The sequence below is a fragment of the Schistocerca americana genome, chromosome 5 (assembly GCF_021461395.2).
Source record: "Schistocerca americana isolate TAMUIC-IGC-003095 chromosome 5, iqSchAmer2.1, whole genome shotgun sequence".
NCBI classification, from domain to species: Eukaryota; Metazoa; Arthropoda; class Insecta; order Orthoptera; family Acrididae; genus Schistocerca; species Schistocerca americana.
In genome coordinates, this window is record NC_060123.1 from 470,039,593 (window position 1) to 470,053,049 (window position 13,457).

At 39.9% G+C, this 13,457-nt stretch overlaps 1 protein-coding gene across 1 annotated transcript in view; it reads left to right on the top strand.

Moving 5' to 3' along the window:
- LOC124616452 overlaps nt 1-13,457 on the top strand; it is an 87,425-nt gene that overhangs the window by 42,758 nt on the left and 31,210 nt on the right. The window contains exon 3 of the mRNA XM_047144760.1: nt 10,777-10,942. Within this exon, the coding sequence (XP_047000716.1) occupies nt 10,777-10,942 (166 nt within the window). The remainder of the gene's footprint in view (nt 1-10,776; nt 10,943-13,457) is intronic.

Genomic DNA, 13,457 nt, shown 5'->3' on the forward strand with positions numbered 1-13,457 from the left:
GGACCATCAATATCTCTTTAAAGATGAGTTGTAATTGATTTAATATAATGTACACCCAAACATGCTGTGCTTACTTAGCAACTGCAACAAAAAATACAAACCTCACACAAACTATTAATTTTGGGCTTTTTGTATGAATAAATTGTTAATATTTAGTTCTATGGTGGGGACATTGACTCAGACAGAGTTATATGCAGTTAACCTGCACATTTAGTAGCTTTTTTGCTGCAGCTGTTGATCTCAACAGTCTCTGCCATGTTGCTGCATGAACCCCTGTGACAACCTCCTGCAGTACATCAGACAAGTGTTGATCAACAATATTATCCAGAATGTGCCATGTCTCATACTGCAGGACCTCCATGGCATCAGATTTTCTATGCCAATTCAGTTGCTGCCAGTCAGTGTCAACCATAAACATTCCCAGTTAATGTGTTCCAGTACAGTTTCTCTACTGCAGGCACATTCAGCAGTTCGTCTTCTTCTATTGGAGTGAGTGAATGAGTGGCATATGGCCTGTCAAAAGGTACATCAGTCCCCTCCAGAGTTCAGGTGCCTCATTCTCAGTCTCTGTTTTGTGGCATGGAGGGACCTGCAAATCCTTTTTGCTGTTGAAGCTTGATCCATTTGTGTCACAAGAGAAGGATATTATCCAAAATTTACTGTTTGGTGGTGGTGCACACTACTTCTGTATTCTGCAGTTCCTGGTATTTATCTCTCTTCAACCAAAAGATCAGCACTTTCTTTTGTATCCATAGACTGAGTCATGATATTCCAAGAATTACCTGCAGTGCCTAAATTGACATAGTGCCAAAGCCCTTATCAATGAAAGAAGTATTACGTGTTGCACCCTGTTAACTGTCTGTGCTGTTGCTATAAACAGTGCATTCAAATTCTCACAAAATATCACATAATTCCTATTGTTATGGAATCATGATAAATCATTATATTTAGCTTTTAATGATAACTGGCTAGGCAGTAATTTTGTCCATTTTATTCATTTCTCTATATATGCACAGAAGTTTTGTCATCCATTGAAGGAGACACCTTAGTGATGATCTTTATTATTATGCATCTGTTGCTTCGTTTAGTGTGTGGGTAGCTAAAAATGCTCCTTTCATTTACACAGACATACATAGGTGGTCTTTTCTGGCAGACTTAGGTGGTCTTTTCTGGCAGACTTCGGTTCCTTGAACCAGTGACATAATTCCTCCAAGACTGTGTAACAGCTTGTTTCCATAACACCTCTCAGGTTTTCTTTCCTAAGAATCACCATGTTATCAGCATATGACAGCAATCGTACGACTAATGTATTGCCCTGCAGCACCAGACCTCTAAACACTAGGCCACATGTGAATCCTTCCGGGCAGCCTTTCAAAATTCCTGTGTTTAGGCTCTCCTCTGGTCACAACATTGTTGCTGCTCTATTTTGGAAATGTTTTTTGAACATGTAAACAGATTTGCAATGGAACTATCATATAAAACATTCTTAGACTTATTTCCAAATCAGTTCAGAGTAAAACCTTGAGCTTTCGTTGAGTACCCCCATCATCATCATCAGGAGCAACTGACTGTCTATACTGCTGCTGGAGTGGCCTTATGTAGCCCATGGGCAGCTTGTGATTGGTCAGTAATTACATAATGATGTCGTGGATGGTGTCAATGTCTGCATTGGTGCTGCCACGACTCCTGTAGTACCATAAATGTTGTGACGAATATCTCGGACTCTTCTCTGCATCAAGAGCTTGCTTCCAAGCACCACTAAGATATTACCTGCAGTCACAGTTCGTGTCACATATTTTTAGTTCTACAGCCTCTTTAACTACAGACTCCCAGTATGTAAAAGCATTTTTCTTTTTTTTTTTTTTCAAACAGTATTTTGTGCTTGTTCATGAGGCTGTGCTTGGCAACTGCAGATTTCTTCACTTGTCAGTTTTTAAAATGCCATTGAGCTTTGGCACAGTGGTTGGAAATGGTACAAATGGGCTGACATAATTCCTCAAAGACTGTGTAACAGCTTGCTTCCATAATACCTCTCAGGTTTTCTTTCCTAAGAATCATCATGTTATCAGTATATGACAGCAATCATACGATCACACTTCTACATCTACATCTACATTTATATTCTGCAACCCACCCAACGGGGTGTGGCAGAGGGCACTTTGGGTGCCACTGTCATTACCTCCCTTTCCTGTTCCAGTCGCGTATGGTTCGCGGGAAGAACGACTGCCGGAAAGCCTCCGTGCGTGCTCGAATCTCTCAAATTTTACATTTGTGATCTCCTCGGGAGGTATAAGTAGGGGGAAGCAGTATATTCAATACCTCATCCAGAAACACACTCTCTCAAAACCTGGACAGCAAGCTACACCGCGATGCATAGCGCCTCTCTTGCAGAGTCTGCCACTTGAGTTTGGTAAACATCTCCGTAACACTTACCAAATAACCCTGTGACAAAATGCACTGCTCTTCTTTGGATCTTCTCTATCTCCTCTGTCAACCTGACCTGGTACAGATCCCCCACTGATGAGCAATACTCAAGTATAGGTCGAACGAGTGTCTTGTAAGCCACCTCGTTTGTTGATGGACTACATTTTCTAAGGGCTCTCCCAATGAATCTCAACCTGGCACCCACCTTACCAACAACTAATTTTATATGATCATTCCACTTCAAATCATTCCATGTGCATACTCCCAGATATTTTACAGAAGTAACTGCTACCAGTGTTTGTTCCGCTATCATATAATCATACAATAAAGGATCCTTCTTTTTATGTATTCGCACTTCATTACATTTGTCTATGTTAAGAATCAGTTGCCACTCCCTGCACCAAGGGCCTATCCACTGCAGATCTTCCTGCATTTCACTGCAATTTTCTAATGCTGCAATTTCTCTGTATACTACAGCATCATCTGCAAAAAGCCACATGGAACTTCCGACACTATCTACTAGGCCATTTATATATATTGTGAAAAGCAATGGTCCCATAACACTCCCCTGTGGCACGCCAGAGGTTACTTTAACATCTGTAGATGTCTCTCCATTGAGAACAACATGCTGTGTTCTGTTTGCTAAAAACTCTTCAATCCAGCCACACAGCTGGTCTGATATTCCATAGGCTCTTACATTGTTTATCAGGCGACAGTGTGGAACTGTTTCGAATGCCTTCCGGAAGTCAAGGAAAATGGCATCTACCTGGGAGGCTGTATCTAATTTTTTCTGAGTCTCATGAACAAATAAAGCAAGTTGGGTCTCACATGATTGCTGTTTCTGGAATCCATGTTGATTCCTACAGAGTAGACTCTGGGTTTCCAGAAATGACATGATAAGCGAGCAAAGAACATGTTCTAAAATTCTACAACAGATTGATGTCAGAGATATAGGCCTATAGTTTTGTGCATCTGCTTGATGACCCTTCTTGAAAACTGGAACTACCTGTGCTCTTTTCCAATCATTTGGAACCTTCCGTTCCTCTATAGACTTGCGGTACACGGCTGTTAGTAGGGGGCAAGTTCTTTCGCGTACTCGGTGTAGAATCGAATTAGTATCCCGTCAGGTCCAGTGGACTTTCCTCTGTTGAGTGAGTTCAGTTGCTTTTCTATTTATTGAACACTTATTTTAATTTCAGCCACTTTTTTTATTCATGCAAGGATTTAGAGAAGGAACTACAGTGCGGTCTTCCTCTGTGAAACAGCTTTGAAAAAAGGTGTTTAGTATTTCAGCTTTACATGCGTCATCCTCTGTTTCAATGCCATTATCATCCCAGAGTGTCTGGATATGCTGTTTTGCTTGACTTACTGATTTAACGTAAGATCAGAACTTCCTAGCATTTTCTGTCAAGTCGGTACATAGAATTTTACTTTCAAATTCACTGAACACTTCATGCATAGCCCTCCTTATGCTAACTTTGACATCGTTTAGCTTCTGTTTGTCTGAGAGGTTTTGGCTGCACTTCAATTTGCAGTGAAGCTCTCTTTGCTTTCGCAGTAGTTTCTTAACTTTGTTGTTGAACCACAGCGGGTTTTTCCCATCCCTCACAGTTTTACTTGGCATGTACCTGTCTAAAACGCATTTTACGATTGCCTTGAACTTTTCAATAAACAATCAACATTGTCAGTGTCGGAACAGAAATTTTCATTTTGATCTGTTAGGTATTCTGAAATCTGCCTTGTATTACTCTTGCTAAACAGATAAACCTTCCTCCCTTTTTTTATATTCCTATTTACTTCCATATTCAGGGATGCTGCAACGGCTTTATGATCACTGATTCCCTGTTCTGTGCTTACAGAGTCAAAAAGTTTGGCTCTGTTTGTTATCAGTAGGTCCAAGATGTTATCTTCACAAGTCGGTTCTCTGTTTAATTGCTCGAGGTAATTTTCAGATAGTGCACTCAGTATAATGTCACTCGATGCTCTGTCCCTACCACCCGTCCTAAACATCTGAGTGTCCCAGTCTATATCTGGTAAATTGAAATCTCCTTCTAAGACTATAACATGCTGAGGAAATTTATGTGAAATGTATTCCAGATTTTCTCTCAGTTGTTCTGCCACTAATGCTGCTGAGCCAGGAGGTCAGTAAAAGAAGCCAATTATTAACCTAGCTAGGTTGTTGAGTAAACCTCCACCCATAATAATTCACAGGAACTATCCACTTCTATTTCACTACAGGATAAACTTCTACTAACTGTGACAAACACGCCACCACTGGTTTCATGCAATCTATCCTTTCTAAACACCGTCTGTGCCTTTGTAAAAATTTCGGCAGAAATTATCTCTGGCTTCAGCCAGCTTTCCATACCTACAACAATTTCAGCTTCGGTGCTTTCTATCAGCACTTGAAGTTCCGGTACTTTACCAACGCAGCTTTGACAGTTTACAATTACAATACCGGTTGCTGCTTGGTCCCTGCATGTCCTGACTTTGCCCCATACCCTTTGCCCTGTTGCCATTTCTGTACTTTCCCGAGGCCATCTAACCAAAAAAACCGCCCAGTCCATGCCACACAACCCTTGCTACCCATGTAGCCACGTGCTGTGTGTAGTGGACTTCTGACCTATCCAGCGGAACGTGAAACCCCACCACCCTATGGTCCAAGTCAAGGAATCTGCAGTCCACACGGTCGCAGAACCGTCTCAGCCTCTGATTCAGACCCTCCACTTGTCTCTGTACCAAAGGTCCACAGTAAGTCCTGTCGACAATGCTGCAGGTGGTGAGCTCTGCTTTCATCCTGCTAGTGAGACTGGCAGTCTTCACCAAATCAGATAGCCGCCGGAAGCCAGAGAGGATTTCCTCTGACCCATAGCAACACACATCACTGGTGCCGACATGAGCGACCACTTGTAGATGGGTGCACCCTGTACCCTTCATGGCATCCGGAAGGACCCTTTCCACAACTGGAATGACTCCCCTGGTATGAACACAAAGTGCACATGGGTTTTCTTCCCCTCCCTTGCTGCCATATCCCTAAGGGGCCCCATTACATGCCTGACGTTGGAGCTCCCACTTACCAGTAAGCTTCACACTTGCAAGGGATGTTGTAAATGCCAGGGATCCTGAGATCGAGATTGTCATTAATAGGGTGTAGCATCTTCTTTATTCTTAGTTAGACAGAAAACATGTATTAAGCTTCACACTTGCAAGGGATGTTGTAAATGCCAGGGATCCTGAGAACGAGATTGTCATTAATAGGGCGTAGCATCTTCTTTATTCTTAGTTAGACAGAAAACATGTATTATACCTTATCTTTGCAGCAGTCTGCCTATTCTACTGGAAGTAGTGCCACAGGGAGGATGTAATTGGTGGCCCTTCAGGTTAATGCTCAACATTTTCATGTTTCCGTTTCTTGGAGAACACTGGCTTCATACTATGTGAACCATAGCCATTCTTTTGGAACATGTACTTCAGATGATTAATTTGCCCATCAATTATTCAATCTGTTCAGCTGGTCAAAACATTTTGGCCTTCATAGGTTGTCAAACATGCAATCAGATTCATAATTAGGCTGTAAATTTATGTGAAGCATTCCTAGCCAGCTTTATTCTCTCATTTATGGCATCTTCTGTTGACTGTCCACTTCTAATGCCTTGTTGGGAAATGATTCCATGAAACTGTCTTTTGTCCTGCAGAATGTTGCATGTCAGTTCTCCAGCATTTACCCTAACAAGTCAAGGAGGCAAAAGTGGTTTCCAGGACTTCAGAGTTAGAGAGCCTTTGTGTTACATTTTTTAAGATAATTACATTTGTCTCTTCCCAAACTTCTAGTGTTCCATTTTATAATAGAAAAGCATTATAAAGTTGGCACAAGTATGGGCTTAAGTGCAAATGAAGAACACATAAAACTTTAGCAGGGATGTCATCAGGTCCATTTAATTTACATTTTCTCAATGTCAAGATTGTTTGCTCAATTTCTCATTAGGAAGTGGAAAACCATATCATCATTAACATATTCTTTCCTAACTTTGTTTTAATGTTCCCTGTATTCATCACTGTTGTCCTCTCAAATGCCACCTGCAAAGAGTGTGCCACCATTTCCCTGTCGAATTCCTATCTTTTATTTATTTTTTTTATTTATTCTCCATGAACAAATACAAGGATTTGTTTTGGATAGTTTACAAATTGATCATTTCCCCTGATAACATTGTGGAAAACAATTATATACAAGAGGCCTAACAAATAAAAAATTATGTCTTTTTTTTGTACATGTAATAATATTTATACAAATAAAAGTATTCTACTCCTCTGAAACCCACATCCTTTCGTCTTTCCCTCTCCTTGATGAAGCAACTGTTCCTTTCGTCTTTCCCTCTCCTTCCATCTTTCCTGATGAAGCATCTGTTGGTTGCGAAAGCTTGAATTTTGTGTGTATGCTTGTGTGTCTATCAACCTGCCAGTGCTTTCGTTTGGTAAGTCACATCATCTTAGCTTTTTTTTTTTATCCCCATATAATAGGGGCTCTTGTCTGCACTTTTTGTATTATTTCTTTCCAGGTGGTAACCATCGTTCCTCCTAGTATTGTACATGTGCACTTCTCTATTTAGATGATTGTACTGCTTGTATTTTAGCATCAGCTAAACAGTTTTATAAATTTATAGTGATGGGAGTGTTAGTAGTTTCTTAATTTTGAAAATTGCTTTGCAGGACTCATTATATCTAAGCTTACACATGATCCTAACAGTCTTTTTTTGAAGGATAAATACCCTATTTTCATGCTTGGCAGCAGCACATCCCCATACTTCAATTCCATAAGTGAGGTACAGATACACTAAAGCATAGTAGATTATACTCATTTGCTCGTATTTAAGATATTGTGACATTGTCCACATTGCATAAATTTTATTTGCTTAGTTTTTGGCGTAAGAAATCGATATGATGCTCCCAAGAGAGATCCTGATCTAACATTACGCCAATGAAGGGAGCTTTATCTTTCAATTTTATTTCTGAATCATCAGACACCACATTCCATTGCATTCCATTCCATTGTTTGTGGTGTATTTGAAATTCTACTTGTTGTAGAGTTGCTAACAATGCTAGAGATGATATTTTTAGACATACAGCTTTATAAACATATCATAAGGGTCAAGATGTTAATTCTGTGCCACAGTGATTTTTAACTTTTATTCTTGCCTGCTGTAAATACTCTTTAATGGTTGTTGTACTTACCCAGTTTGTGAGCACTTTTTTCCAGACTGCAGTCTTTCTGGCAAAATCATTTTGCTCATCTCTCTTTTTTTTCTCACACTCTGGAGCCTTTATTCAATGGTACTTATTTACTATGGCTCTAATAACAGGTATTTCAACCTTCCACAGCCACTTGTATTGTCCTAAAGACTTCTTAAGCTGTCATGTGATTTGATATTTGACTTGTTGAGAAAGGGTATAGGGAAGGAAAATGAATTTGCATTGGAGGTGAAGAATTCCTGGAAGCTTGCCAGAAAATGGTCAGGTACAAGGGGTAGTGGATCACAGTTAGGGGAAGATTTGAACTCTTTATCATCAAAACTGGTGGTTCCCTCTCATCTTTGGATCCGAGTGACCTGCTTCCACTTTCAAATCTATCCCAACCTATCTCTCTTTCCTTCCTGAGTGAAGAATTAATTGTTCCCAAAAGTTTGGAACAGTTCTTCCGGTTTTTCTTGCTTGTGTTTGTGTGTGTGTGTGTGTGTGTGTGTGTGTGTGTGTGTGTGTGTGTGTGTGTGTGTCTGTGTCTGTGTGTTTGTGTGTGTCATCAGAATTAGAATTCCCACTTAAAATTCTTTGAAGGAATGTAAACTATTAGTTATCAAAATTATTTTAATTTTGTGCTGAAATTTCCCTTGCATGTCCATAATGAGTTTGGTAGCTTTTCAAACCAAAGAAAACCATTGACAAGCAAATTTTGGCCAGTCTTTCTTATATTTGTAGTTAAATTTTATACTAGTATTGTAATCATGATTTTCATTACACTTATTAGCTTTCTTTGTCTGGGCCACAAAATTTAAAAATAATATGCTGATATGTATTGATGCTGCACAAACACTTCATGCAATTATTCTTTATTGCTTATTCTGTGTGGCTTTTTGCCCTTTTCTCTAACAACAATATTTTGCTTAAGTATACTTCTGCTGTGGAGTCCCATAATTCAATTCCATAATTAAGAAAAGAAAAATGGTCCAATAGAATACAGTTCTTAGCATTTAGCTATGGCTTATCTTTGATAGCTATCTAAGGAAATACAAGATATTAAAGATATTACTGTTTTTTCCACATACAAAATAATACAGTTTATCCACTAAAGATCTTTATCTACATATATGCCAAGAACTTCCTAATCACTAGTTTCTGTAGCCAAAGTGTTACGTACACTGTCTGCACTGATGTAGTGACATTCCCCTTCAGCTGATTTGTGACCACATTTCAAATGTTGGTAAAATTTGTAACAATGGATTCAGTATTGAACATCTCTCTGTAACCTTCCTATAAAAGTTCAGACATTTCCATAAAGCTGTCATGCATAATTTTACATTACACCACCCCTCCTGTAAGTTATATATTGTAAAAGCTGGCATGAACACTGTACCAACCTGCACTAAAATAACAATAATGATATTAACAATGTCGTTATTCATGAGGTTGTGAGGGATTCATTTCTGCTAATGGCATGTAATAGCATTTTTTGTTTCTGTATGGTATGGCTGCCTCCATTAAATATAAATACGTCCTTAAGTGGTAAAACAAAGAACTGTGTTTCAGAGGAAATAAGTTTATGTTCCAGCTGCAACTTTAGTACATATCTTATAGTTATTTTATGATTTATTTCTATTTTTTTACCATTTAGATAAGCATAACTGCATACTTCTTTGCATTTCAAGCTATGTTCTGTGTCATCTCTTATTAAAATGTTTCTACATACTTGTAAGCAGCATATCTCTCGAAGGATGTGACTGTGTCTTTTGCAACTGAAATTTTAATCAATATATTTTCTCTGACTCTATTAGGTTGGTGCATAAATTTGTAGCATTTTAATAAACACAACAGGTACACATAACAGAGACTTCAGACATCAATAATATATTCTCCTTCACTGTTTACAACAGTCTGCCAATGCTGGGGTAACTTTTTGATTCCACAGCTGTAGAAATCATTGATTTTGAGGCAAAGGATTCATCAAGCCATGTTCAGATCACATTTTCATCCAGAAAGGAAAATCCTTGAAGGTTGATTGATAGAGAGCAGAAAAGGTGTAAATCGAAGGATGCAAGGTCAGGTGAATAAGGTGGGTGCAGAATGACTTCCCCACCCAACACCTTTACAGTGATTTTTGTCAGCCTAGCAGAATTCAGGCAGGGATTATCATGGAGTAGCATCACTTCATGCAGTCTTCCTGGTCATTATCCTTGGACTGTGTATGCAAGACACCTCTGTTGTTTTCGTTAAATGTCAGCAGTGATGGTACACCTTAGGGAAGCAATTCTTAGTACACCACACTATCACTGTTCCACCAGATACATATCATTATGTTTTGTGGATGCATGCAGGTCTTTGTATGGGGAGTTGCTGCTTTGTTTGGGCTCAGCCATATCTTCTTTTTCCTTACATAAGCATAAAGACACCATTTCTCATCATCAGTAAAGACAGGATAGGACTGGTTGGTGTTGTTCACAAGTCAACTAATGACAGGCAGGCAGGGATGCACTTATGACCATCTCCAGATTTTTGTGATTTGGCTTAGATCATTAAGTACCCATACACTCAATTTTTGAATCTTTCCCATTGCATGCAAATGTTGCACAGTGGTGGAATGATCACAGTTCATCATATTTGCCAGTTCTCAACAACACTGATGTGGTTCATTGTGGATTAATGTGTATAAATGGTCTTCATCAAACCCCAAAGGTTCTCCTGAATGAAGAGTGCCACTAATGTCAAAGCACTCCTCCTTGAAATGAGAAAAATCATTTTTGTGCTATGATCTGTCCAATGACATTGTCTCCCAGTTCTTCTGGCTGCATTACCTGCTGTCACCCCTGTATTGAACTCAAAGAGAAGAATATGTGAGAAATGTTCTGATTTCTCCACTTGGCACCATGTTTTCTAGTGTCCACACCTCCACTCACTATCTACAAATGACAAAATGTAAACTCAAATAACAAAAGAAAATTACAAATAAAAACTGACAATTGATAAACAAACCTGTAGCAACAAGCAAAACACAAATGCTATGAACTTATACACCAACCTAATATTTCGTAGCTCCTCTCTCACGTTGTTTCTGGAATTTGCCCTGTGGTATAATTGTGTTCTTTTACGGGTTTCGGGAAATACAATTATTTGATACTTATTGTGTCGCTGATGGCATCACTAGCTCAGCAGTTAAGCATATCAGCAATTTCATACATTCTACCATCTGCAGAATGTGAGCTTCAACTTTCCCCTGAAGACAAAGGGACTCTCAATGCAACAGGTTACATTGGTAAGAGAACTGTTTTATAGAAATGGAAGTATGGTAGATATAAATAATTATACAAATGAATACTTTTGCATGCAATTGACAAATTCATTTATTTATTTTGCTTTCTATCCTTTTTTCTCAATTGCACAATTACACTTGACATATCACACTTCCAATATTGACAAAACTTTGATCCATTCTTCAGCAGAAAGGTGCAGTTGCAACACAATTAAAAGGGTAACTGAAATAATTCCTACATCATCTACATTTGATTTTTATTTATTTTGTTTTGTGTTATTCTGAGTTCTGTGAACCTACAATGTTTATGATAATGAATTGTTCATAAGATTTACAATTATGGATACAGTGGAGTACAATATGGTAGACTCATGGATAATACTGATATCAATTAATGTGACAACAAGAGATCAGAATTAATATTTACACATACACTATGAGACATTTATATTAGTAATATCTTAATATTTGAAAATCAATATATCTTTTGTGACAAAAAATAATTTATATTTATGCTTGCACTAAATAGGACATTTCAGTTATACAATAAAAGTATACACACACTTGCTCATATGGTAAGAAATTCACTAATTAAATCAAAGAATGGAAAATACAGGACAGAATGTAACAATATTATGAAAAGGAAAGTTGCTACTCACCATACAGTGGAGATGCTGAGTCGCAGATCGGCAAAACAAAAAGACTCTCACAATTAAAGCTTTCAGCCATTGAGGCCTTCATCAACACTAGACACACATACACACACACACACACACACACACACACACACACACACACACACTCATGCAAACACAACTCACACACAGGACTGCAGTCTCAGGCAACTGAAACCACACTTCTAGCAGCAGCACCAGTGCATGATGGGAGTGGCAACTGGGTGGGGGTAAGGAGGAGGCTGGTGTGGGGATGGGGGGGGTAGGATGATGGGGGTGGGAGACACTGAAGTGCTGCAGGTCAGATGGAAGGCAAGGGAGAGGTGGGGAGATGGGGGTGGGAGAGTAGCGGAAAAGAAGTGAAATAAAAGTACTGGGATTCGTAGTAGAATGATGGCTGTGTAGTGCTGGAATGGGAACAGGGAAGGGGTTGGATGGGTGTGGACAGTGACTAACAAAGGTTGAGGCCAGGAGGGTTATGGGAACATAGGATGTAATGCAGGGAAAGTTCCCACCTGTGCAATTCAGAAAAGCTGGTTTTGGTGGGAAGGATCCATATCACACAGGCTGTGATGCAGTCATTGAAATGAAGGATATCATGTTTGGCAGCTTGTTCAGCAGCAGGGTGGTCCACTTGTTTCTTGGCCACAGTTTGTTGGTGGCCATTCATGCAGACAGATAGCTTGTTAGTTGTCATGCCTAAATAGAATGCAGCACAGTGGTTGCAGCTTAGCGTGTAGACCACATGACTGGTTTCATCCTACCAATCAGACTCAACCAGAGACCAATACTGAACATTGCCTAATTCAGTTCACTCCTTCATCTAACTGTGATCCACCCCCACTGCTCCCAAACCACCCCCTGTTAACTTACCAGAATTTCTTAACCTCAAACCTTGCCTCACCAGCATTCCCCAGATCCCTCAACATGCAAACTAACCTTATATCTGCAGTAAGAACTTTAGGCAACTGATCCTGACCTTATAATCCTACCTGCAGACAAAGGCTCCACCACTGTTGTTTTGAACCACAAGGATTACTAGGTGGAAGGACTTCCCCAGCTGTCAGATACTTCACCTACAAACACCGTGACCCCATTCCAGTAATCCAGCAGTATCTCCAGTCACTACTCAAATCCTTAGGCCTATCCTAGAACCTCTCCCCAGAGTCCATCTCTCTACTCACCTTTACCACTCTCTGCACTCCTGCCTTCTACATGCTTCCTACAGTCCAGTACTCCTGACTGTGGCCAGTTACTGTGGCCCCACTGAGAGAATATCTGCTCTCATAGACCAACACCTTCAACCTATTACCCGGAACCTACCCTCCTATACAAAAGATACCAACCATTTCCTCCCCTGACTCTCCACAGTTCCTGTACCTTTACCACACAGTGCCCTCCTCGTCGCTATTGATGCCAACTCCCTGTACACTAACATTCCTAATGCCCATGGCCTTATTGCTATTGAATACTGCCTTTCCCAACACCCGACGGATTCCAAACCAACGACCCCCTTCCTAGTTGCCATGACCAATTATATCCTCACACAAAATTACTTCTCCTTTGAAGGCATTACCTACAAACCAATCCAGGCTATGGCTATGAGCACCCGCATGGTACCATCCTATGCCACCCTATTCATGGGCCATCTAGAGGAATCCTTCCTAAAAACCCAGAATCCTAAACCCCTCACCTGGTTCAGATTCACTGATGACATGCTATCTGGATTGAAGGTGAGGACACCCTATCCACATTCCTCCAGAACCTCAACAACTTCTCTCCCATTTTGCTTCACCTGGTCCTGCTCAATCCAACGAGCCACCTTCCTAGATGTTGGCCTCCAC